This window comes from Vulpes lagopus, chromosome 23 (assembly GCF_018345385.1).
Source record: "Vulpes lagopus strain Blue_001 chromosome 23, ASM1834538v1, whole genome shotgun sequence".
In the NCBI taxonomy this organism is placed as follows: domain Eukaryota; kingdom Metazoa; phylum Chordata; class Mammalia; order Carnivora; family Canidae; genus Vulpes; species Vulpes lagopus.
This window is the reverse complement of record NC_054846.1, coordinates 29785479-29813084: the sequence shown is the minus strand read 5'-3', so window position 1 is coordinate 29813084 and position 27606 is coordinate 29785479. Positions and strand designations below refer to the sequence as shown.

At 34.7% G+C, this 27606-nt stretch overlaps 1 protein-coding gene across 3 annotated transcripts in view; it reads right to left on the bottom strand.

Moving 5' to 3' along the window:
- Nucleotides 1-27606, bottom strand: part of CEP83 (centrosomal protein 83) — a 119191-nt gene that overhangs the window by 20356 nt on the left and 71229 nt on the right. For all 3 annotated transcript variants that reach the window (XM_041738318.1, XM_041738320.1, XM_041738319.1), the window contains 6 exons: nucleotides 24827-25078; nucleotides 22145-22276; nucleotides 15536-15650; nucleotides 13551-13695; nucleotides 13288-13437; nucleotides 2286-2361 (listed from right to left, as the gene is read on the bottom strand). In XM_041738318.1, the coding sequence (XP_041594252.1) occupies nucleotides 2286-2361; nucleotides 13288-13437; nucleotides 13551-13695; nucleotides 15536-15650; nucleotides 22145-22276; nucleotides 24827-25078 (870 nt within the window). The remainder of the gene's footprint in view (nucleotides 1-2285; nucleotides 2362-13287; nucleotides 13438-13550; nucleotides 13696-15535; nucleotides 15651-22144; nucleotides 22277-24826; nucleotides 25079-27606) is intronic.

Here is a 27606-nt window from a genome sequence, read left to right as displayed (position 1 = left end):
AAAGGGGTTAAAAGAAGGAAAGTAGAGGAAAAAGGAGAATCCACCATTAGAGAGATTCTCCATGGGACTTCCTCTAGCCTCCTAGGAAAAAACAGGTTTTAAAAGCACATCAGCTGGGAGAGCTGCTACAGAAATCTGTTCTTCCACTCCCATGTGCCCTATGATCAGCAACCCTTCCATGAGTTCTTTCTAAATCACTGGGAGTCATAAATACAGAAAGGATTGTTCAGACATTGTTTTTAAGTGGTTTCTAAGCATTCCACCACACATCCAGTGTTGGGCAGAAGGAAGGTATTCTAAGAAACTTGATTAATGGCAAGGATTCCTTGCCCTCTAAAGGCATTTATCAAACCAGAAATGTCACTCAGGTTTTTCTTTCCATCTTAATGTACTTTTATCTGGGAGCACTTTTTCTCATGAAAAGTAGCTAATTATCTAGTTACAAATTAACAGGCTTTTAAGTTACATCCAAATGATTTTCATTTGGAACACAGTTATACCTATTTCCTCCATAAGCTATTTTACCAATTAATTAACAAATACTCGGTTTTTTTCCACCTTCTCCTACCTCTTAAGCCTTTCTCTGAGAGAAGTTGGAAGCAGAGAATCAAGAGACTCTGGATCAAAAGAACCCATTATGAGACTCAAGAGCTGAAAGAAACCAGATTCTTTACACAATAAGTTAAATAAATGCAAAATAATCACAGCACTTCCTGGAGGTAGCAAAGCCAAGTAAGATAGGACTGTATATGTTCAAAGAGCAATTGTCAGAATAAAGTAAAATGATATGTCTCAGATTTATACTCTAGAACAAATTTCCCCATGAAAAACTATTCATCTTTATTTTTAACTGGAGTTGTAAATATTAAATCTGTATTACAGCTGACTGAACAAGCAACTTTCAAAAGAGCATAATACCGCTTGTTATCTAATAAATGACAGAAAGCCCAATACCAATGGTACTACATAATTTCTCTCAGGGACGCCTGGGTGGCTCAGTGGTTGAGCGTCTGCCTTCAGCTCAGGTCATGATCCCAAGGATCCTGGGGAGACTGCTTCTCCCTTTGCCTATGTCTCTGCCCCCCCCCCCTCTCTCTCTCTCTTTGCGTTTCTCCTGAATAAATAAATAAAATCTTAAAAAAAATTTCTTTCAAGAGTATCAGGCATTATGTCCTCCTAGTCAAGACTTAGAAACCACAACTGCTTATGCAGAGCAATGCCAGCTAGCTTGCAAGCATAAATCCTAAAAATGGAATCTTCACTACTTCATAACTTTAAAAAGAAAATAGAATCCAGGAAAGAACACTCTTCCATGTTTTGCCCATATACATTTTTCTTTAACCCAAATAACTTTAATTAAAATATAAATTTCCTTCCTTAAATATAGCTTTTAGATTTCACATTTAACAGGGATATAATAAGATGCAGCTCATGGAATAAGAAATAAAAAGTTACAAGTCAATCCCACAGGAAACTTAAAACTTAGATTTTATTTCTAATCAATTTTTTTTTTCTAATCAATTTTTAAAATCAGAATATTAAAATATTGTTCTTTACAATTTTAAAAAATTCACTCTGGGACAGAGCATATAAAAACATTAAGAAAAAACAGTGCTTAAGAAAAGCAGCTTACTAACTAGAGCTTTAGGAGGTTTAAACATATTTTATCAACCTCAATACATATCAGTTGTAATGATTATATTTTCAGAATACCAGTACATGAAATAGATTCAACACACACACATAAGCAACCTAAGTGTCCATCCACAGATTAATTGATAAAAAACATGTCATATACACACACACACACACACACACACACACACACACTGGAATATTACTAGCCATAAAAAAGAATAAAACCTTGCCATTTGCAATAACATAGATGTACCTATGGGGTAAAATGCTAAGTGAAATAAGTCACACAAATACCATAGGATTTCGCTCCTATGTGGAATTTAAGAAACAAAACAAAGAAAAAAAGACACAAAAAAATTAGACCCTTCAACACAAAGAACAAACTGGTGGTTGCCAGAGGGCAGATGGGTGAAACAGATAAAGGGGATTAAGAGTACAGTTACTGTGATGGAAAAAAAATGAATATATACTTAACATGATGAACACTGAATAATGTATAGAATTGTTGAAAGATCATATTGTATACCTCAAACTAATACAACACTGTATGTTAATTATACTTCAATTAAAAAAAACACATACATTCAAAATACAGATTTAAAGAAGCACTTAAAGAAATAAAAGCAAAATGTTTGCTAAAATCATACCTGTTTCAGGTCAGAATTTTCATTTTTTTCTTTCTCTGCATTTTCAATATTCACCATTTGTTGTTGAAGTTTTAACCTAAATATCATACCAACAGAAAACATTATTAAGAAACCATAATTCATATATCTCAATGAATTAGACAATCATTTTAGAGTACCCATATTGACACCAGGCATTGTGCTTGCTAAGTGGCAGATAAAATGATAAAGATTTTGACTTCAGGCAGCTAAGCGTACATAACCAAGATGTAAGAAATTTCTGCTTTGCTATGGAAAAATCTACAAACTACTGGCAAAGGGAAGATGAGAAACCAAGTATGTCTAAGACAAGAGACTGCTTACATGGAGATATAAATTTGATGAGTAGAATTTTGATAAAGATAGAGAACAACCTGAACAGATGGCCTTTGGTAGAAGAGTGCACAATGTGTTGTTAAGGCATTAGAAAGTCGTCTAGTGTGGGAGAAGCCATCTTTATCACCATATAATATTTCACAGCTTTCAGACATAGTTATCTCACTTGTTTCCTACCAGATTATGGAGCTTTTCAATGTATCTTTAATGCCTACTTGGACATCTATAGTAAAATAGGTATTTAATTAAGGCTGGTCTTTTCTTTTTAAATTTTATTTATTTGAGAGAGAACAGCAAGAGAGAGAGAGAGCGCACATGCACGAAGGGAGAAGGAGAAGCAGACTCCACGCTGAGCATGCAACCCAACATAGGGCTAGATCCCAGAACCCTTAGATCATGACCTGAGCCAAAGGCAGATGCTTAACTGACTGAGTCACTCAGTTGCCCCAAGGCTGGTCATTTTTTACTGTAGTAATTTCTCACAATAATTCTATGAAAGTAAGCAAAGTCATTTCAATTTTACTGATAAAGAGATTAAGGCTCAGGCCCAAATCATATTAGCTACCAACCAGCCAAATGAAGACAGGACTCAGGTCTTCTAATCCAAGTAAGTGTTCCTCTCCCACTTCAACATGCAGCAATTTTACGGATTTTAAGTTTAAAAATTTTAAGAAAATTATCTAGTATAAGACATAGTGTATTCTATAAAACATATGATGAGCTTTCATCCCTGAGATATTTACACAATGGGTGTCCTTTTCAAAAGGAATGATTTTTTTTTCTAAAGATTTACTTATTTATTCATAGAGACACACACACACAGAAAGAGAGAGAGAGAGAGAGAGAGAGAGAGGCAGAGACGCAGGCAGAGGTAGAAGAGAAGCAGGCTCCATGCAGGGAGCCCGATGCGAGACTTGATCCCGGGTCTCTGGGATCATGCCCTGGACTGAAGGCGGTGCTAAACCGCTGAGCCACCTGGGCTGCCCGGGAATGATATATTTTTAAGCAGAACCTTAAAATGTAGAGCACCTCTGGTAACCAAATGACTAATCACATGAAAAAGACTTAAAGCTAACAGGATATACCAATATGTGATAGGATATGCTCTTGACCACTCCCTTTTTAAAATCCTTCAAACACTTATCTGAAATACAAGCCATTTGGCATTTATTATTATAGTTTGGCACTATCAGCATGTCTTATTAACCCAATTAGAACTGCTTATTGGGAAGACAATGCTTTAGGGCTACGCTTTAAACACTAATAAGTGTTCAATAAATATTTGTAGATGAACTGAATGAACCAACCTAAATCCTGGGTTAGACATTTAAATCTGAAAATCTGGGCAATATGACATGGATGAAACCATTAAGACCCAATGCTTCCGGAGATATTTACATATGAATGCCAGAAACAATAGATCTGAAGGAAAAGGGTCAGTTTTGCTCTTACTTCGCTCCTTTAACAGTATTAGTCATACTGTTCTAATTCCAGCTACATTAATACTTTGTCAAACTTCCTGTGCATTTCACCCTTAAATGTTTATAGATGTTATTAACTTGGTGCTTTTAGATTATGGAGTTAATAAAGGATTCTGTCTACAAAATCATGACAATAGAAACAGAGGAGAGAACACTGTGGGTCCCAGCTTAGGTCCAGAGCTAGAAAGTTAGGCCCCAAGTAAATCTTAGCTCTGGCCAGGACTTTGGATATACTTGGTAAGTCAGTAAGAAACAAGATCCTGTTAAGAAAACAATGTGGCCTCAATTCTTTCTAAATAAATGATGTAGGTAAGAAAGGAAATAATTCCCTACAAACACTGAAGCAAAAGAAACCAATGATAAAGTGTTTGATTTTCATTAAAATATGAAAGGAGTAAGAACACAATTATGGTAGACTATAAAAGATGACATACAAAGTATTCTTCAGTTCACAAAGCAATGTAGGGTCAGAATCTACAACTAATATGAATTTTTTAAAAAGAAAATTAGTCCATGATATGAGATCATTACAGTTAGGATTGTAAGAGATATGGAATTTAACATAAATAAAAATTAATAGAGCTGAGACACCTGGGTGGCTCAGTGGTTGAGCGTCTGCCTTTGGCTCAGGTCATAATCCCGGAGTCCTGGGATTGTATCAGGCTCCCCACAGGAAGCCTGCTTCTCCCTCTACCTATGTCTCTACCTGTCTCTGTGTCTCTCATGAATAAATAAATAAAATCTAAAAAAAAAAATTTATAGAGCTGATTAGGATTTAGGAATAAATTCAATGGTCTTAATCTCAGTAACAGAAGAGTTTAGAACAAATTATTTCAAAAGGCAATGCTACACTTAGGAATAAAGTATCTTTTGATGAAAAGGTTTTGAATATTTAAGGTATGTCACAACAAATCAAAACAAAGCAAGTCTTAAAGTAGAACTAAAAACTACTAGTAGAAGAAAGTGCAATTAACTTTCATTAGGATATCAGTAAAGGCAGGGGCGTCTGGGTAGCTCAATTGGTTAAGCCTCCGACTCTCGATTTCAGCTCAAGTCATGATCTCAGGGTTAGGAGACTGAGCCCCATGTAGGGCTCCATGCCATGCATGGAGCCTGCTTAAGATTCTGTCCCTCTCCCCCACTCCTCTCTCTCTCTCTCTTTCTCTCTGTCTCTCTCTCTCTCTATAAAAAGGGGGAGTATTAGTAAAGGCTACCTAAGAGAAATGTAATTTGAGCTAGACCTTGAAGGTAAAGTAAGAGTCTGAGGTAAAGAAATTAGACACAGATAAAGAAAAAGATAATGAAGCAAGACTCTAGAGGAAACAAAAGGGATGGGATTCAGAACTCTTGAGAAGTAAAGGGAGAATGAATATCTTCATTAAAATAGAAAAGGAGGAGAGAATGGATGAGGATATAGAAATTGTCAGTGAGAAGTTGAAAGAATTTACATCCAGGAGCTTTTGCTCAGATACAATTGAGAGCATGTCGAATAATGGACAAATAGATTCCAAGCTGAATGGGAAGCAAGGGAGCCAGGCTAACAGACTAGAAGAAGAAAAAAAGTATAAGAACTAGTATCAATACCAATTTGAGTATCAAGTTTCAGTGTCTTCAGTGAAACTGAAGTGGATAAGAGAAAAAAAAATATGTCTTTGAAGTGATCAATTCTAAGGGATGACAAAGTCCAAGATATGGCTAAGTGGAGGGGCTACTAAAGTAGAATGAAGAGAAATAATACCGAGAGAGGATAAACTGTAAGGCTAAGGTGTTAGATGGGTCAACAATATGAATGGTTTAGTCACAAAGAACAATGACAAAGGATAGAAAATAAAAACAAATTGAGCCAGAAGTTAAGGTCTTCAGCGACTGTCAGGGAACATGTTGTAGGTTAGTCATTGACAGAGAAGGAATTAGGAATAAGATGGATACAATGAATATCAAAAGCAAAACCATTTTAACCCAAGTTAGTCAAATGACTGTATAGAAGCAAAAGTGGGGTTCACAAACAGATTTCCTTCTTGGTCCCTAGTTGCAGGAGAGAGAAAGGAACAATAATTCCAATTAAAAGGGTTGCCAGAACAGTCAGGGTTCAGTGAGGGTGTATTTTTTAAAAATGTAGAGATGGGAAAAAAAATTATCAATAACGGAATAGAGATTTCGGAGACTACAGCAAAAACTGCTGAAAAGACAGCTTTAATGGGTTAGCGGTGAGGAGAAATCAAGAGGTGAAGGATGAATAAGCTGCCAAATGAGAAACTATGAGATCAAGTACTTTGTATTTTTAAATGGTAGACCAGAGGTCCAAGATACAACATAGAATGGAGCTATAGAAAAGTTTAAACAGAAACCACAGGAGTAACAGTGAGATGGGAGTCATTCCAAGTTCTCTTCAAAGTATAGGCAGCTAATTATGATTATTGCCTAGGTTTTCTGTGGCATGCAGCTCATGCGTGTCATTTCAACATTCAACAAATATTTACTATCTACAAATGCTAAGCCTAGTCCTTAAGTGTTACACATATACCGGAGAATAACAAAAACTGAATTCCTACCCTTAAAGAATTTACAGTCCAATGGCACTATTTGATATTTTTTTAATGATTTGGACATGTTCTATAATTTGTACCACTGAATATGATAGCCACTAGCTAGCTACATATGGTGATCATACATTTCATAGAGTGCCACTGAAGAACTAAATTTTTACTTTTTAAAAATTTTAATTAAAGTTTGATTTAAATAGCTCTATGTGACTAGTAATAACGTATCAGACACCCACATTCTTACTCTTGCCATTATAAGCAAAAAGAGACTTTGCTGGGTAAGTATGAAACTCACTAAATCTACAGGAAACTAGAGAGCCACAATTAGGCTAAAATGACCAGAACACCAGCAAGGACATAACACAAGAACCATCTGGTCCTTCAAATGTTGCCACAAATTCTATTATTTCCTTTGCAGTTCAAAATGGAACAGAACTTGTCCAACTGGCCAAGGAGAAGTCCCCTCCTCCCTACTAAGATGATATACAACAGATAATTCATCTAAAGATGAAATATAGGGGCACCTGGGTGGCTCAGTGGTTGAGCGTCTGCCTTTGGCTCAGGTAGTGATCCCAGGGTCCTGGAATCAAGTTCCACATCGGGCTTCCTGTAGGGAGCCTACTTCTCCCTCTGCCTGTGTCTTTGCCTCTCTCTCTCATGAATAAATAAATAAAATCTTAAAAATATATAAAGATGAAATATAAATAGAAAGGAGGTAATTAAACAGATAAATTTTTTTCAATGTTTTTGAAAAAATTAGAAAGCCATAGATGGAAAATAGAACTCTGACTTTTAAGCAATGCAAAAAATATGGGATTCCCTACAGGATTACTTCAAATGATCAAATTCCCTTTCCTTGAGCTAGTAATTGCTATTTCCCCAACATGTCTCCTCTCACTTCTGATAACAAACTGTACTTCCTCCATTCCCACCACTCTGAAATAAGCATGAAACCTAGGCTAAGTCAGAGTACCCTATCCCCCTGGCCATAGTAATGGACCTAGAGATGGGCATACACCAGGCCCAACATCTTTTCTAGATTTTTCTGATTTACATCAAGTAAGACTCCTATCTTCTTTGATCTTAAAAATAAAGTCTTGCCTTCAAATGCAGTAAGAAAGAAACAGACCTAAGACGTAGAAGAGAGACATGAAAGGAAGGTAGGTTTCTAGATCCAGGTGTCTATGAGACCAGTATAGTCCCTGTCCTTTCCACAATTTACGTCTGTCAAGACTCTTTTCTTCACTTGAGTTAGTTGGAGGTGCATTACTGTCATAACCAAAAGTTGACTAAACACTTTCTTATTTAAAATTCTTTTTAAGGGACACACAGGTGGCTCAATGGTTGATAGTCTGCCTTTGGCTCAGGGTGCGACCCTGGTCCCAGGATCAAGTCCCACATCGGGCTTCCTGTGAGAAGCCTGCTTCTCCCTGCCTGTGTCTCTACCTCTCTCTCTCTCTGTGTGTCTCTCATGAATAAATAAATAAATAAAAATCTTTAAAAATAAATAAATAAATAAAATTCTTTTAGAAATATTTTAAAATTTTAAATAATTTTTCCATGTTTTTAATTTGCAGGAAATGGAGTTTTATAAACTCATTGTGGGGTGGGGCAGCCTTCTGAAACACAGAATACTATTAAAATAATAATTTTGTTATTTAGTGAAGAAGTAACCACTTTAATAGGACGTGAAACTGGTATGTAATTAATAATTTAAACCATCTGCCAAAGCAGTGATTAATCCTACTTATCACAGATACTTGTGTGTAAATAAATGAATACTTCTGGTTTATATGATTTAGACTTTTCGGTTCCTTAAGCAAGACCTTTTTCTCTATAAGTAGTCTCTTGCTGACCTATTATAAATTTTAAATAAGACAAACTGCAATTATGATTAGTTTATTAAGTGACCAAAATAGACCTGGTTTATGTAGCTAGATTTATAAATCAGAAAATCGGAACTGCCATGTTTGAAAAACAATTGTAGACCACTGAAAAAATATATATAAATTTTGCAAATTACTTGTTCTGCTATGTTTTATGTTGGTTACTACATCCATATTTTAAAATGAGTTGGGGTCAATTATACATTATAAATGATCTAGAGAAAGTGAAGAGATTAAAAAATTATCAAAGTGACTAATGGAACAGAAAATGATTTCCGTTAAAGAAAAGCCAAAGAAATGGATGCTGTTTTATATAGCAAAAAAACTCCCTAAGGGCCACATTCATTATTGTCTCAAGTAACAATAGTTTGCTTAACATCTATCACTATGTAAAGAGAAGCCAAACCAAACCAGGAGAAACAGGGTTAATTCTCACAGAAAAGACCCTAACTGGCTAAACTGTGGGACCATAATGGGATAAAACATTAGAGTGGTTTTTTTGAGAAGAGTGTCTCTCTCCTATCTAGAAACTGTCAAGGAAAAATAAAACAAACAAAAACTTTATGCATCTAGAACAGTTAAAAAAAATGTACTCACCTAAAAGCAAAAAGGAAGACAAAACTGGATCTGAAAATCCATTACAGATTTATGATTCTAGAATTGTAGCAGTCAACATTTAAATTAATTGTTCACAAAAACTGACATGAGTAAACAATACATCTCTCTCTGCCTGAGGTAATTTTTTCCCGAGTAATGAGATTAATATAATAACACTGTATGTTAACTATACTAGAATTTAAAATTTAATTAAAAAACAAACCTTGTCCCAAAACATATACCTTAATTAACATGATTTTTAAAAACCTCTCAACCTTAATCTATGTAATTATGAAGTCATTTAAGATTTTAGAAATTTAAAAAGCAGACATAGGGACTTCCAGGTAGCTGAAGATAAAAGCAGATGTCTAATTCTGTGCTATCCATATGTCCTGCAAAATAATACGGAAAAGCAAAGAGAACAAATAAAGCCACACAAAACCACCTTCTTTCCATAAATAGAAGACAAAATGCCCACACAGTGGGTATGGGCTTACTCCATATAAATGAACTTAACTCATACATTAAAATAAAAATATCTCTAAAGGGCTCTACAGCAAGACACGACTATTTGCTACACATACAAGACACATTTTAAAACACAGAATGATTCAGAAAGACTAAAAATAAGGGGATGAATAAACGCACACCAGAAAACAGGAGTAATGATATCAATGCAGAATCCAAGCAAATGACATTAAATGACAAAAAAAGCCCTTTTAAGTGCTAAAACCACAATTCACAATTAAGAAGTAACTATTATAATTATCTATATGCCAAATAATACAACCATCTTTGTGAAGAAAACCACAAGAAATGCAAGGACTAACAGAAACAACAACATCATCATCATCATCATCATCATCATGACTTACTCTTTTAATTGAACACTTTCTTTTCTAATCCTTATGTAGCAGTAACAAAAACCAATGATGTAATACAGGTACAAAGCGAAGTGTAAAATTTAAGATTCACTTTAGAGCTTCTGCATGTTCGTTACTGACATAGAAGAGTGTCTTCCTTAATTTTTTACCCTGGTATATTACTTGCTTAACCTTACTCCTGTCCTAAATTATTAATTAGATACCAGTCTCTTATCCTCATTAAAGTGGTTTCTTCCTCAATAGACTAAATAACAAAATTATTTTCTAATAGTATTGTGTGTTTCAGGAGGCTGCCCCACCCTTACAATGAGCTTATAAAATTCATAGTTACCTATAAATTAAAAACATGGAAAATTATTTAGAATTTTAAATATTTTAAAAGGATTTTAAATATTTTAAAAGGATTTTAAATTTAAAAAAAAAAATTCTTGTTGGTCACAAAAAGATATTAGTGCATTCCATAAAGTAGAAATAATAGAAACAATACTCTCTGATTACAATGCAATAAAACTAGAAACTGGGATCCCTGGGTGGCTCAGCGGTTTAGCACCTGTCTTCAGCCCGGGGCATGATCCTAGAGTCCCTAGATCGAGTCCCACATCAGGCTCCCTGCATGGAGCCTGCTTCTCCCTCTGCCTGTGTCTCTGCCTCTCTCTGTGTCTCTCATGAATAAATAAAATCTTTTAAAAATAATAAAAAAATAAAACTAGAAATTAACAAAATAAAAACAAAGCCCTCCTACCTGGAAACTGAAAAACCTGTTATGGACTGAGCTGTGTCTCCCCATAATTCACATGTTAGTCTCAACCACAGTCCTTTGGAATGTGACTGTATTTGGAGACAGGACTTTAAAGAGGTAACTAAGGTTAAATGAGGCTATCTGGGTAGGTCCTAATTGGTATGACTGGCATTCTCATAAGAAGGAAAGGTACTAGAGACACACCCACACAGAGGAAAGACTGTATGAAGGCAGAGCAAGGAAGTAACCATCTTTAAGCCAACAAAAGAGGCCTTGGGAGAAACTAAATCTACCAACATCTTGAGATCTCAAACTTCTAGCAACTAGAACTATTAGAAAATAAATTTCTACTGTTTAAACTATCCTGACTGTAGTACTTTATTATGACAGCCCTAGCAAACACAATTAATTTCAGCTTAATTAAAACACTACAGAATATACTTTATATACTTAGAGATAAATCTTATACTAGAAACTTGGCCAATAAAAATGGAAGAATGAACACTTGTTCAGTTAAATTCTCAACTCAAAATATAACAAAAAAAAAAAAAATGAACAAAGTAAACTAAAAGCATAAGGCATACAATATGATCTTAGAAAAACTCTAAAAATCTACAAAGCAGCTAGTAGAAAATGACTTTAGTAAGGTCACAGGTTTCCAGGTCATTACATAAAAGTCCACTAACTATATTTCCATATGCCAGCAACGAATTAGAAAGCGAAATTTTTTTAAAACCACTCCCATTTATAATCACATAAAAAATGCTAGAAATAAAACATAACACAAGATAAGCATGATATATTCAATGAAAACTACAAAACTCTGGTAACAGAAATTAAATATGACTTAATTAAATGAAAAGATACGCCATATTCATGGAATGGATAGGCTCAATATTGAGATGACAACTCTCCTCAAATAGAGCTACAGATTCATAGCAATCCCAATCAAAATCCTAACAAGTCCTTTTGAAAAAGGTGACAGGCTGATTTTAAAATTTATGTGGAAAGGCAAAGGACCCAGAAGAACCAAAACAATCTTTACAAGAAAGAACAAGGTAGACAGGACTTGCACTACCTGCATCAAACTTCCTATAAAGCCACAGTGGTCAAGACAGTGTGATATTCATGTCAAGATGGACAAAAAGATCACTGCAATAAGAGGGAGTCCAGAAACAGATACACTTAAATGGTCAATTGATTTTCAAAACAAAGGTACCAAAATAACTCAATGGGAGGAAAAGACGGTCTTCAACAAATAATACTGGAACAACTGGATACCTAATTGGAAATAAAAAACAAATGTCTACTATCCTCTCACACTACATGAATTGGATCATAAAACCTAAGTGTAAGAAATAAAATATTAATCTTTTAGAAGGAAACAAAAGAGAAATCTTTGTGACAAAAGATTAGGCGAAGTTTAAACAGAACACTCAAGAGGGGTGCGTGGAGGGTTCAATCAGTAGAACATGCAACTCTTGACCTAAGGGAGGTAATTTCAAGTCCCATGTGAGGCATAAAGATCACTTAAATAAGTTTTTGGGAAAAAAAAAAAAACCAGAACACATAAAAAACACATACTAGAAAAGAAAAAAATGATAAAATGGACTTCATCAGAATAAATTTTACTTTCAATAGACACAATTAAAATAAAGCAATCCAAAGACTGGGAGAATCTATCTGTTAAACACGTATCTGACAAAGGGCTTATATGCAAAATAAAGATCTGTTACAATTCAGTATGAAGATAACTTCCCAGTTTTAAATATGGACAAAATATTTGGACAAATACTTCCAAAAACCACATTATAAGATACTAAACATCATTAGCCATTGGGGAAAATCAAATTAATACCATAATGATTATTACTACACATCTACTGAAGTTAAAAAACCTGACAATAACAAGTGTCAGTCAAGATGTGTGAAACAAATGGAACTGTCATAGGGGAACTCTCATACATTGCTACAAGGAATGAAAAACAGCATAACCACTTTGTAAAGCAGTATTGTTACAGATGTTACAAAGCAGTAATGCCGTATGTCACCACTCAGCAATGTCAAGGGGACAAATAACATACCTCCTAATACAATGCACTGAGGACACATGACTGACTTTGGTGTTATTTTTGCTAAAAATATATAACCTGAATTTAATCATCAAGAATTTAAGACAAACTCAAATTGAGGGATAATCTACAAAATAACTGGTTAGCATTCTTCAAGTGAAGACAACGTGTGATTGTGGATTGGATCTTGGGCCAGAAAAAGGATATCAGTAAGACAACTGGTAAAATTTGAATAAAGTCTATAGGTTTGATAACAGTATTTCCTGATTATATTAATGTTAATACCTTAGCTTTGATTATCGTAATATGGTTATGTAAGATGTCAATCTTTAGAGATCTTGGTGATGTTCATATGGGAATTCTCTGTATAACTTCTACAATGTTTTGTTAGCTCTGAAATTATTTCAAAATGAAGTTTAAAATATATATACATATACATATATAACCTAATACTCTGAAGTTCCCTTCTGGCCGACTCTTCTGCCACCTGTGAAGCCCGCAATTTCTCTTCACACTGTTCCTTTTCAGATTGCCTCCAGACATCACGTTCCACTTTCATTTTCTCTAAATCCGCTAATCTGTTCTCAAGTTCTATCCTAAAACAACAGATGATAATTATGTTATAAGAACTACAATGAGGATGATAAGACAGCAAAATGTTTTCATTTGCAAGGAGATTGAACACAAAATAAGGTAATTAAGTACTTACTTTTCATCTTGTAATACCACAAGTTTTTGATAACCTTCTTCCTTGGCAGCTTGTACCTTACGTATTAATTCACGATCTTTTTCTACTAGGAGAGCTTTGTGGTGTTCAACAGCTGACTTGAGAATTTCATTGTCTGACTGTAATCCTAGTTTTTTTTTTTCAAGGAAAAAGATAAGCTGTATTCAATGTTATTAAGCTGAAAATTCATAACAGCAAGCATCCATAAACTGGTAAGACAACTAAGAGTGTAGAAAGTCTGTATATATATTCTCAAAGATCTTTATGTTATTGATAAACCTTTTAAGAATGAAACAGACTAAAACTCAGTTAACTATTCTGTCATTTTATTTAACATACATATTCAAATGCTTTAATAAAAGACTATATACATTTACTCACTTGACTCTTGAGAGCTGAGGATATCAACCTAAGTGATATCCAAAGAGATATACTTCACTTCTAAAAGGATTCTGTAACCTTAGCCCCATAGACAGCATCATCATAAAGCTAGCTGGAAGGAAAGTGAATAAAATCACAGAATCCTTCAAACCCTATCATTCTAGCAGAACTGTCAGATTTCTGATAGAAATATAAATTGGAAACTTTCAAGTTTATCCAATGAATTCATAAATTTTCTTTATAGTGATATGGCAAGTATTTTACAGATGAAATAAATAAATTCATATCTAACATAAAACTTAAAAAAAAAAAACGCAAAGATCACAAACTCTTTAAGTCCCTTGAAAAGTTATTCCCTAACTATAGAAATTCATGAAATCAACATCAAGTAGAAATTAATGATGAAAACACTAATTTATCATAAGCTCTGACAGAAACTACAGAGGCCAGTTCAACCAGAGGTCAGCTTGAGGACAGTTACAGGCCAAAGGTAGCTTATTTAAAGACCTTTTAAGAAAAGTCAGAAATAAAAGAATTCTGAGGAATCTTGATGAGGACATTCTAAGACTAAACTGGAGCTTAAAAATAAACTAGGTTTGGGGCGCCTGGGTGGCTCAGTCAGTGAAACATCTACTTTCAGCTTAGGTCATGAGCCCTGCATCAGGCTCCCTGCTCAGTGGGAAGTTTGCTTCTTCCTCTCCTTCAACTGCTCCCACTGCTTGTGCTGTCAAATAAATAAATAAAATCTTTAAAAAAAAATAAAATAAACTAGGCTCAGTAACTAGCCTAGTGTCTACATAAAAAACAAAAATTGGGCCTGGGACTCACCTATCTTCCTTACATTCTTTAGACTTAAAATGGTCTGGAAAAAAAAAATGGTCTGGGACTAATAATCACATGATAAACAGATTCAAAACTATAAACCCGGGCAGCCTGGATGGCTCAGCGGTTTAGCGCCACCTTCAGCCCAGGGCCTGATCCTGGAGACCTGGGATTGAGTCCCACATCAGGCTCCCTGCATGGAGCCTGCTTCTCCCTCTGCCTGTGTCTCAGCCTCTCTCTCTCTCTCTCTCTCTCTGTGTGTGTCTCTCATGAATAAATAAATTAAAAATCTTTAAAAACAAAACTATAGGGATCCCTGGGTGGCGCAGCGGTTTGGCGCCTGCCTTTGGCCCAGGGCGCGATCCTGGAGACCCGGGATCGAATCCCACGTCAGGCTCCCGGTGCATGGAGCCTGCTTCTCCCTCTGCCTGTGTCTCTGCCACTCTCTCTCTCTCTGTGACTATCATAAATAAATAAAAAAATTAAAAAAAAAATAAATAAAAACAAAACTATAAACCCAGAAATATGGAATCCCATTTGTAAAATTTCATTTATGTATTAATAATAACTGACATAAACATAAGGTTGATTTTTCTAAAAGCTACCTCAGAAAATGAACATTCAACATAAATAAAAAATAATCCATATATGCTCTAAGATTAAAACTCAGGCTGAAAATCTGGAAATAAAAATTCAGTTTGATATATTTTAATATTTTTTATATGTAAAAATAATAGTAAAAAGCATGGGAAATCATATATTACCATCCAGTTCACTTTGAATCTTATTTCTTTCTCTTTCTAGCTCACTCTTAGCTCTTGCTGCCTCCAGTTTGATGTCTGTTATTTCTAGTTTGTTTGAATGTTTAAGTTCTTTCACCTGTTGATAATTAGAAATTGAAATTACTATAGGTCATTTTCTTGCAACTAACCCCAAAACATCAGTAGAAATGAGAAAACATTTTGGTAGCAGAGTACACAGTGTAAGTACCTTGCATGAGGGAAGGAAGGTGCTTCAGTGCCTGGAACAGTATTTGGTACCAAGAAAACATCCTTTCCTCACAGAATTATTTCTTTACAAATATCTGGCTAGGGTCCTCTGGCTTAATCTTGCCTTAAAAGGCTTAACTACAAGTACCTAAAATCCAATAGTCAATGACTGACTCATCTTCAGAGAAAAAAAAACCTGAAACCTCCCTTTAAAAAAAGTGCTGGTGACAAGAAGCCATTCTAGGTATAAGGAACAGCACACAAAATGTTATAATGGTATAACGTCACACACAGTATGCTTGGAAAACAGTGAGCAATGTGTTAGTGCAAAGGAAGGCATGAAAGCTGTGGAGTGGCAAGGAATAAACTTTATATGCCGTACAAAAGGTCTGTGTATCCTATTAGCTACTGAAGGTGACACAATCAACTGTGTTTCAGAAAATTAACTCTAATTGCAAATTAAGATTAAGAAACTGAAGGTAAAGACACCAATTAAGAGGCAGAGGATTGACAAGGCAGGCAAGAAGGAAGAATCAATTAAATTTGGTGTGTGTGTGTATGTGTGGTGGTAGTGGGAAGAATGAGTATAAAACATAAATCTAATTTAAACTTTTACTGCCCAAACCTGATTATTTTAAACTGCTAGGTGACTGGCAATAACTGTCAATATTTCCCATATAATTAACCAATCACGTACCAAATTTTAGTTTTCTGAGACATCCCTTTTGAAAGTGGAATGATTCTAGTTCATAAGTAAGTTCATTCATTCAATAAATATTTATTGAGCCCCTGATATATGCCCTAGCACTGTTTTAAGAGATGGGGTCACAGAAGCAAAAAAGAAAGCTTTCCCCCTCCAGTTATCCACACCATTCTCTAATATTTTCCATATCCTGTCCCTTTGGGAAGATGCTTCTAAAGCTAGTCCTATACTTAATCCCATAATGATTTAACCAAATGCAGACATAAAAATTAGATGAATCTGTACTGACATACTAATGCATAAAACTATGAAATCAGAGTAGAAAACCACAAACATATACAAGTCAAATATGTAAAATGGTAGGTAGGAACAAGAGGGTAAAGGATAATATACTTGAGTGGAATAGAAATCTATAAAACTGAAGATGGGAGAAACAAATGAAAAAGAGCTCCTACAGCCAAAGAGGGGAAGGACAAGAAACAGAAATGTCTTACTAAAAGAGGTTCCATCTACAAAAGGTCTTAAAAACATTGTATGGAATGGTTTGGTCAAAATCCTCACTTTAAAAAAAAAAAAAAAAAAAAAAAAAAACAGAAAAGCAAGCACCATGCTGCCTTTGTACTACTAACTACATTTAAGATGTGTGCTTTGCTTCCAAAAAACTAGATTTTTAAATGACATTACATAAAGTGAATACCTTGTGTTGACATCAGGCTTGCAGTTTTAAACATTTCTAAAGTTCTTTTCTATGAAAGCAAGTCTCACAGAACAACGTTTAAGTACATGAAAGCAACTAAGAAATTCTATTTTCACAATTTAAACTTCCTATGAATTGGGTTTACTACATTATAATTTCATGGACAGAATTTAAACTATAAATGTTTTTAAAATTTTGAAGAAATACAACTACAATGAAAATCCAATTTCTATAACAAGTGAAATTATAAGCTATTATATAACCTGCTGTAAAAGGTTAAGAATGAAATAGTAGTTAATTAACAAACCACACCGTAGCTTCTTTAAATATGAGGTGGAAATTTGCAGCCATCTTATTTTGCAAAAACTGGATTCATTTCAGTTCAATAAGAACTATGAAATATATACAAACCTATTTCTTAACTCATTTCACCCTGAAAAAAATATTTTTCAACTAAACTATAATTATTGAAACTGAAAGAACAGTAGACAGGAAGTCAAACAAGTAAATTCTGTCTTCAGGCCTACTTTTATTATAAAACCAGTGGTATATCCTCAAGCAAAGTATTTGTCCTCACTGCATTCGAATTTACTCATCTATGGACCTATAAGAGTTGCAGTTCCTTTAGCACCACACTTCTATCATCCTAAAATAATGAATGCACTTACACTAATAGTAATTGTTAACTTCATAAAATGTAGGTATCATTTTTTGTGATCAGGCCTCAAAAGTCCTAGGAAACTAGAGATCTTTTCCTAAACAAAATGTATAATGTTAAAATGTTAAAATAATTTCAAGAGATTCAGAGTCTTTTGAAGCTCCCCTGGGCTGAGGTACTCTGTTTTACTTTTGTTTTTATCACAATGCATTTTCCGTTCTGGCCTTCATGTTGCCAGTTTGCTTTATGCTTTTGACATAACAGAAACCAAGTATTTAGAAAGTACTACTTACTACTAACTTTAAGAATAATAAAAAATGGCAATAGTAGGCATTTTACAAGAGTTCAGAAGCTGCTAAATTACACATATACATATAGACATGCAAGAAAACAATATGACTAAGCAAGAAAGAGTGGAAAAAACTTATTACTCAAGAAGCTCTTGACACAAATTCCCAAGAAGAGTTCTCAAATTCTGATCTTTTTCAAAGGTCTGAGATGGTATGACCTCATTAATGTAGCTAATAAGGATAACCATGTGGGATTATTTCCTTAAAACTGCATATTTGTATTGGAGTTTTAAAAATCAAACACTTCCTGAGGTAACTAGAATTTATCTCATTGAATGTGAAATATCTTTAAGGTCACCATTTTCAAGCTATCTTTGGTAATAGTTTTTAATCCAAGACACTTAGAGTCACAATGACATAATTCTGTTAAAAAACCTGATGAGCATTTACAAATTTGAATAACTTAGACAAATACACCCCAGGTGCTCCTTTGCATTGCAAACAACCATTTGCTAGAGTTGTAAAATATTGTGTGCACTTCGGCAGCACATATAGAGAGTTGTAAAATATTGATGAAAATTTCGAGTTGCAAAGAAAACTGTGACAATCACGTTTGAAAAATCATTTTAAAGTTTAGCCTTCCAATGAAATATTTTTACATGCATGATTCAAAAAAAACTTGGTTTTTCTAAAGCTGAAGGGTAGTTTTTAATATGCCATTTATATGCAAAAAATCCAAGTGTGTCTTTAAAATAGGACAACTCTTAGCAATATCAGAATTGGAAGAAAGGCATGAGAGAAATTCCCGAATTTACTTCTTTGTATACTCTATTTCTTTGCATACTCTATCATTGTAGGAACTCAACATGTATCTCAATATTGAATGTACAAATAATCTATTTAAGCTAATTAGGAAGCAACTAAATTATTAATTTATTTTCCAGTAGAACTTACATAATCTTAGGAGGCTAGATGAGTTCCTAGAGATGAGCTAGAACATTGTTCATCTATGAGGAAACTTGCCTAAAGTTCTACACATAGTTATTGATACAGTGAGGAAGAGAACTAGTCAATAGGCTCAAGTTCTGTTATGTTGTATCATTTTCTTATTTAAGGATATCACTAGTGTAAAACTGTCATTATTTTAATCATAGGCTACTATTTACTGTATTCAATACCATGTTTAATCTTAGAAAAATCATGTAAGAGATAGGCAATGTTCTCACTTAAAAGTTAAACAAATCAGGGATGCCTGAGTGGCTCAGTGGTTGAGCATCTGCCTTCTGCTCAGGACATGATCCCAGGGTCCTGGAATCAAGTTCTGCATCAGGCTCTCTGCAGGGAGCCTGCTTCTCCCTCTGCCTATGTCTCTGCCTCTCTGTGTCTCTCATAAATAAATAAATAAAATCTTAAGAAAAAAAAGTTAAGCAAATCAGAAGTTACACAGGTAATGAGTGAGATAAAAATGAGTCAGGATCAAAAAACAGATTTATCTAATTCAAAGCCTATGGACTTTTCCATTGTATTTCATTACCTCCTCCAAAGTAACAGTTTTTAACTTCTAAATACATCTTAGTCTCAACCTGTAAGCTAAACTAGAAGACATCTGAATTAAAGTATTTCAACAATTAAAACTCTTCTTGCCTCATTTTCACTTATTCTTTCTAGTGTCAGCCATTAAATGATACGCTGGCTACAAAACCACTTTGTCAACTGTAAGGTATAAAAATTCAAACAAAAATTTTAAATGCCATTAGAAACAGAATCTGCAAACATAAAAGAGTATGTGTTTGGCATGGAAAAAGCTGGGTAGACTATCTCCCAAGGGTGGCATCTAATGCATATAGTATTATGGTTTATGACCTTTTAGACAACACAGAAATCTCATCACTCTCAAGGCTGGACTCACATTAATGAAGTTTACAAAGATTGGTCTATAAAATCAGAACTGTAAGAAAAATGGTGAAAAAAAATTTTAATGGAAAAAAGAATACTCTATATCTGAAAAACAAGGATGCATTCTCTCCCTGTAGACAAAATTACATGGGAAGTCAAATAACAGAAAGTTGTCTGGTGCTCATACAATCAGAACAAATGGAATGAAATGAATTAATAGTTTCATGCCTACCATTTAAAACAGACTGGTGTATTCCTTCCAGAACAAGAATTATCTCTTCAATGGGACCAAAATACTTACATTCTACTGAGTAAAACTCTATTTTCTCTCTGTCATAATCACTGCCTAAGTTTTCTCAAGCAACTCCTTGAGCAAGGAATTTATGATAAACACATTACTCCTCTAGATAAGTTCATTTCTACTAGGCTACAGTAAGTTCCTTCTGGTCTGGGAGCCATTTTGTTTTTTAAGGTAATTTTACATAACTCTGTTTTGATGGAAAATAAGTGATTTCACGATTCAGAAACCAAACTTATTTCCAAGATGCCTCCAAGTAATATCATTAATAATAGTTAATATTTGGGTGATTATCTACTAGACCTTATGCATAATATTGCATATAATTTTGCCATATTCTATAAGGTAGATATTAGTTTTACATTATAAAGAAAAACACTACTTGCTCAAGGTCACACAGCTAATAAGGAAAAGAAACAGAATTTGAACCTAGTCTGTCTGACTCCACAGCTGATACCATTATTCACCACGGTTTTCTACAAAACACTTTTATCACTGCTATTCTATTTCTGGTTACAAGATTCCTCATCTATACATATACAGCATATGAGGGGGAAAACTGTAAGTTCCTGAGAAAACTTGGTATATAAAAGATGTACAAACAAAATTTTAATTTTAAAAAATTAAAATAATTTTTGATTTTTATGATATTAAAAATATCATAGGAGCACTTGCATGGCTTAGTTGGTCAAGTGGACAGCTCAGATCATGATCTTGGGGTCCTGGGACTGAGCCCCACATGGTGGTGTGTACTCAGCAGGGAGTCTGCCTGAGATTCTGCCTGCACATCCCCTTACTCTTTCTTTCTCTCTCTCGTGCTCTTTCAGTCTCTAAAATAAACAAATCTTTTTAAAAAAATAAAATTAAAGTAACGTAAATGCAGACCATGCTGCTATTATTAGTTTACTCATTTAACAAATATTTATTAAGTGCCTGTTGTGTGTCAATACTGTTCCAGGGGATGAAGTGTGAGGAGTAATAAAAGCAATGTCCTTCTTCATAAAGCTTACAATTGGTTGAAGGAAAAGAGGGTGGGAGAGAAAAGGAGACAAAAAAATAAGACAAATATAAGTATATCAAATGGTGTTAAAAGCTATGGAGAAGGGGTACCTGGGTGGCTTAGTGGTTGAGCATCTGTCTTTGGCTCAGGGTATGATTCTGGGGTCCTGGGATCGAGTCCCGCATCAGGTTCTCTGTAAGGAGTCTGCTTCTCCCTCTGCCTATATCTCTGCCTCTCTCTCTCTGTGTCTCTCATGAATAAATAAGTAAAATCTTAAAAAAAAAAAAAAAAAAAAGAGCTATGGAGAAAAATAAAGCAGGTAAAGAAGACAGAGAGTGAGGCAGGAAGAAGGGAGATGGTATTTTACAAAGTGAAGACAAGAAGGCCTGTCTGATAATGTGACATCTGAAAGAGGGGAGAAAGCAAGTTACATGAATGTGAAGGAAGACCATGTCAGGCAGGCAAGTGCCAAGGCCCCAGGACAGGCACTTACAGGAGTAAGAGTGAGAAGAATGCCAGTAAGGCTGAAGCCAAGAGAACAGGAGGGAAAAAACTGGACTGTGATGGCTCTGGAAAGACTGCAGAGGACAAATCACACAGAGCTCTGAATAGGTAGTTAGGGGCCCACTGTAAAAGAGTCTAGAGAAACCATGGCTCAGACAAGAGTAATCACAGTAAACGTGGTAAACACTGGTCAGATTCTATATGCATTTGGAAGGCAGAATGACAGAATAAAAGAAGATTTCATTATAGAGAAGTAAACAATTCAAATACAAAATTTATTTGTTATTATGCCATATCAAGCATTCTAAAGGATGAAGTAGAAACATGAGATGACTTACGTTACTGGTCAACGTATTTATTTCCCGTTCAGCTTTATGCAATTTACTCATTAGAACAGTATTTTGTTCACTGCTTGATTGTAGCTCTTTTTCCAAGCGTTCAGCCTGTAGTTTAGCTGACTGTTTTTCAGCCTTTATTAAAAAATATTTTAAATGTACTCATGAATTTTATATAAAAATAAATTAAGCATTATTTTAAATATATGTATAATCATACTATCCCCAGTTATTCAAAACCTGAGCAATATTAACATGTATCAAAGCAACAAGAGTTTTCTCAAAATAATTGGTAGAATTTAAATGAAAGATATTCACTCCAGAAAATATGCAACAAAAGTCTCTGGACAAATGACATTTATCAACAGCCACCAACAAAATAAAACATACACACTCCTCTCATGAAAGAGAGTATCTAATGCACTCACTTGATATCTATTTACTCTTATTGTTGGCACAATTCAAACAAACATTTCTGGGGGCTTCAATGCAGAATGTAGAAATATAAAAGTACATTAGAAAGTAGAAGAAATGATTCATTTGTATTAGTGAGTGAGAACTAAAAATCTGAAAATCAAGGGCGATTAAAAAAATAAAAATGAGATTTAAAAATTCAAAATCCTCAATTAACCTGGAGCCTTTAGAAGGATGAACAAAGAGCTCAAGAGCTCTTAAACCCATCATATCATATAAAGATTCTTAAGTCTGTAACTTGTCAAGAAAATTTCTGGTTGGTAACATAGTACTCTTCCATTAGAAAGTGAAAACTAAAGGCTCTTTAAAAATACTTCTCAAAACAGGTAAAATTAAAATGACATTTAAAGAATAAGCTTCACAGTTCTGTAAGATCTCATTTCCTATATTTCTTAAATATTCCTTAAATAGTATATTCAACAAATAATTCAGGAAAAAGCTATTTTCCTCACATATAAAATGATACTCTTTGGGCACAACAACAGCCAGAAAAAAAAAAAAAAAAACTCAAAGATAGAAATGCTGCTGCTTATTTCATCTGACAAATGATAAAATTAACTATAGGCTCTTTTGAAGATGTCACAAATGAACCTCCCATCTTTCATAATCACTCAAGTCATCCTGAACATCATCTCTGAATGACCTCAATGAAAAGCACTGCATCGAGATCATACACTGTATTCAGTTGCAATCATCCCACTTATTCTGTCACTGTAAATACATTAAAGATGGAAGAGTAGCCACGTAACACTACCATTCTGAAGTGCCTCATGTCTAAGGTCCAATGATACAACTTTAGTTCAGGAAACCAATAAATACTGTCAGAAACTTCATCCAAAAATAAAAAGGTGATTTCTACTCTTCAAATCATACCAATATGCTCCCTGTACCCAGTTTGTTGGCTTAAAAAAAAAAAATCACTATCTTGCTAGGCGCCCACTAATTTCCCTACAACTCTAATCATCTCACAACTATTCTAAAACACACACACAGACACACACACACATACTCTGGATTGCTCAAAATAAATCCAACAATTAAAAGGATATATTTGCTACATGTTAGACACTGAGAACTAGGAAGAGTAAGCACATCTAAACAAGATGGTGAAGGGATACAGAATATGTCACTGCAACATAAAAATTATTTTGAGCTGAAGGCATTTGATAATCAATAGACACAGGAAAAGGTTTTTCCCTGAACTCCTGTTAGCTGCTGAAAAGCAGAGCCTCCAGAAAGAATTATAATTCCCCTCCCTTAGGGTTTCATAGCCAAGGAAGACTGACTCCTATTAAGGGAGAAATCAGTACTAGGATAAGAAATCACCTATACGTTGTCACAAAGTGGTCATATCCCCCATCTATTTTCCTAAGGGCTCATTTATCTTTCCTAAAAGTCCTCTGTGTTCCCAAAAGTACCCTTTCCCCCCTCTCCTTTCCCTATTAAGATGGTATATAAGCCCCAAATTCTAACTACCACTTGGAGCCACATTTTTCTGTTAAATCCTGTATACATACATGAACAAATATCTATATTTTCTCGTTAATCTGTCTTTTGTGAGTTTAATTCACAACCCCCAAACACTGAACCTAAGAAGATGAAGAAAAAAAGTTTTCCTCTCCAACAACAGAAACCAAGAATTTTCACAGAATACCTCTAAGAGTAACAGCTTACCTCTGCCAAGTCTTATCTTCCTCTAATGAACTCAGGGAAATATTTCACTAAAGACTCATATGCATTAACACCAAGGTATATTGTATTACTCCAGAAAGAAGCTGTTGTAAGAATATTAAATTATGGTATCTTTGTTTAAACAGGGCTTATGATTTTAATATCTTGAATCCCATATAAGGAAATAACTACCTAGGAAAAAATTGTTCTTTTTGGTTTGAGAGGACTTTAACCCTCTGAAACTCAAATTCTGAACATTTTGCACATTCTGCTTTCTGGCATTTCAAGGGTTAATTCATTTCAACTAGGTGTCTTGACTCTCAAAGAATAAATAATCCCTTTGTAAATGTGGTAGCACAGCTATTGCTTATGAATCAATAGCTTTCTTCTTTACAAAAAAGAATATATGCTCTCGGGACTCTACAAATGCGTCAGCATTAGATTGGTAAGCATACATTTATGCTCTAAAAATCAAAGGCTTGTCAATTGCACTTTTAAAAAAGCATGCCATACTCTACTGGGAAGCAATTAAAATCTTACCTCCAGGGATCTGACTGTAGCCTGCATCTCAGCCAACTGCCGCACCTGAATTCTTTGGACATTTTCTACCTGAGCACCAGAATTCTCTTTTTCAGCCCTTAATTCTGCTACTTCAGCCTCTAAACCTTTTAATTTCTGAGACAAATGGACTTTCTCTCGAACAAGTTGCTCCATTCGTTTGCTGTCTTTTGTGGGATCAACGCTAAGCAGCTGATTATGTATTTCTTCTTTATCTTTCTCCAGTCTTGCAATCTGGTAATAATTTGAAAGAAAGCACAGAACCTTAAATTATTGAATTTTCAGTCATGAATATGCTTTACAAGTCAGTAAATTAAAATTTTAAAATACACAATATGAAAAAGAAAGCTCAGGTGGTGAAATTAAGAACAAAGGAAAAAAACCTAAAACGTCACCTTCTTCATTCTGCACTCAGAATGACTCAAATGTGAGGGCAAGGACCTTGGCCTATTTTACTCTATCTCCCCATTTCGTCTAGAAAGGGCTTCACCAGTTGCTGACTGAAATTCAAAATTACAAATAATACTATAAAATACTTAAAAATGTGTCAAGTATTTTACAGTTCATCAGAACATTATAGGGGTTTATGCAAGATCAATATGCTGATTGTTGCTAAGCTTTTCCTCATGTGACAATAATTCTTGGGCTATGTCTATACTAATAAAATTATCTATTCCAAGCCACTTAATTCACAAAATAGCTGCTTGTCTGTGTAAATAACTACAAATGTGACTGATGAGAGTTTTTAAATGATAGCTGGGAGTTTATTAAGGGCTTAGTTGCACTAATAGCCTCATTCTTACTTCGCAGATTCAAGAAAGAACTAAAAATCAGTACTCCAGGGTATGTGGAAGTCAATGGGGGAATCTGATGAACAGAAACACAAGTGATCTTCTCATTCATACCAACCACCACTGCGAGATCCCACAGGACTCCAAATCTGAGTTTCAAATTGCTTCCTAACCTCAGAGGCATTCTCTGGAGGGAACCTCACCTCCACGAATGAGAGGGCCACATTATCAGAGTAAAACCCATCCTCTCCCTTTTCAGATCTCCCCAACCACCACCACTACCCATGTCTTTGCTAACCAGTGCAGCTCCTCTTTGAGTCTCTTTTTATATATGGGGTTTCTTCATAAGATTCAACTTAAAAATTCAGCTGTTTGAAGAAAAAAAAAAAAAATCACTGGTCTTAACAACTAACCAGGATGAGCTTAGGAGGATCACTCTAAGCCAAAAGTACTTGCAATCTAGGCAAAAGTGACCCAAAAGATGAATGATAGCTCAAACTGCTATAAATGAATCTAAGAAGCGTGAGATCTCCACCTTAGTGCAGAATCTGTTTTCCTCATCTGTAAAATGAGAGGTTAGACTGGAGGCCCTCAAAACTCATTTTCAGTTTTAACATGTAGTGATTCCAATTTGGTTTTAGCCATGTTGAACTGAAGAGGTCAATGAGAAATGTAGGTAGAGCTATCTACCTAGCAGACAAATATCATTTTTTTCCAGAAAATAAACTTCACTATAGAAGTCAGCTATAAAAGTCGGTGTCAAGTTCAACTAATTAGTGTCTATTTTTCCTCTCACTCTTTACATATAAACACTACCCTCAGGTTTGGTCCCTGACTACCTTTTTTCCTTCCATATTCTCTTTCCTTCAAATAGCTGTGTGACTTTGTCCAAGTTATTTTCACTTTGGCACTAGGTAAAATGAAGGTCTCAGGCTGGATATCTTTAAAATACCATTTAACTTTTTGCATGAGGTAACTCATAGTTTTAATGTGCTATATTCCAAGTGTGGTTGCTCATCTCGGTCAGGAGTCCACGTGTCACTCAAGTTCAGACAATAGTGTCCTTTACTGAGTACTATCGACCAAGTGCTTAGCTAAGTACACTAGAAATAAAATTGCATTTAGTAACAATAATCTCTCTTGTCCTCTTCATTTTACATATAGGGTCAGGCAGCTAATGTTCTTGACCAGTATGTTTCCTGTATTATTGCTCTCTCCAGTAGTTTGAGAGCTATCTGTGGGACAGCCAGTGTGACAGCTGAAACAATGGTCAGAGCTGGCAAAGAGCATAGTCAAGATTAGATGCCACCCTTCTAACTGCCAAACTAGAGCTTGCTATCCAATTATTCCTATAATATCTGATTACTGCCTTTTCATTTCTCTATTTGTTTACTCACTTGTGTAACAAATATTGACTATTATGTATCCAGCACTGTACTAAGGTAGTAAGGCTATACTACAGAACCTAGCAGACAAGCAAATAATCACAAAACCTGTGCTATGAAAGAACTTCTATTTAACCACTACTATGACACTGCTCTTGCACCAGTTATCAGGACACAGATCTTGGACACATCCTCAGCTCTTCCCTTTTCCTCCACTCTCAATCAGATTCATATGCAATCTCCCTTGATACCCATAATTTGTTGTTCTCTCCAAACCCTTTCTCTAAATTTCCCAAAGGCTTTGTCTTAATTTCTTTTATGACATTTATCCAAATTTGACTGTATTACACTTACCTCTACATTTACTTTATTCTCTTCTAGAATATAAGCTTACCTGACAGGAAACATGATGTATTAACCAATTTTACTTTTAAAAAATTGTTGAAGGAAACACTATAAACAAGAAACAGATCCAGTACTAGGAATAGTTGTTGTCTATCTTTTCAAAGAATGGTGGTACCATTCTAACTCCCCAGGCACACAAAAGGAAAAAGTGGTGTATGTAATTACTCCATCCATCTCTGTT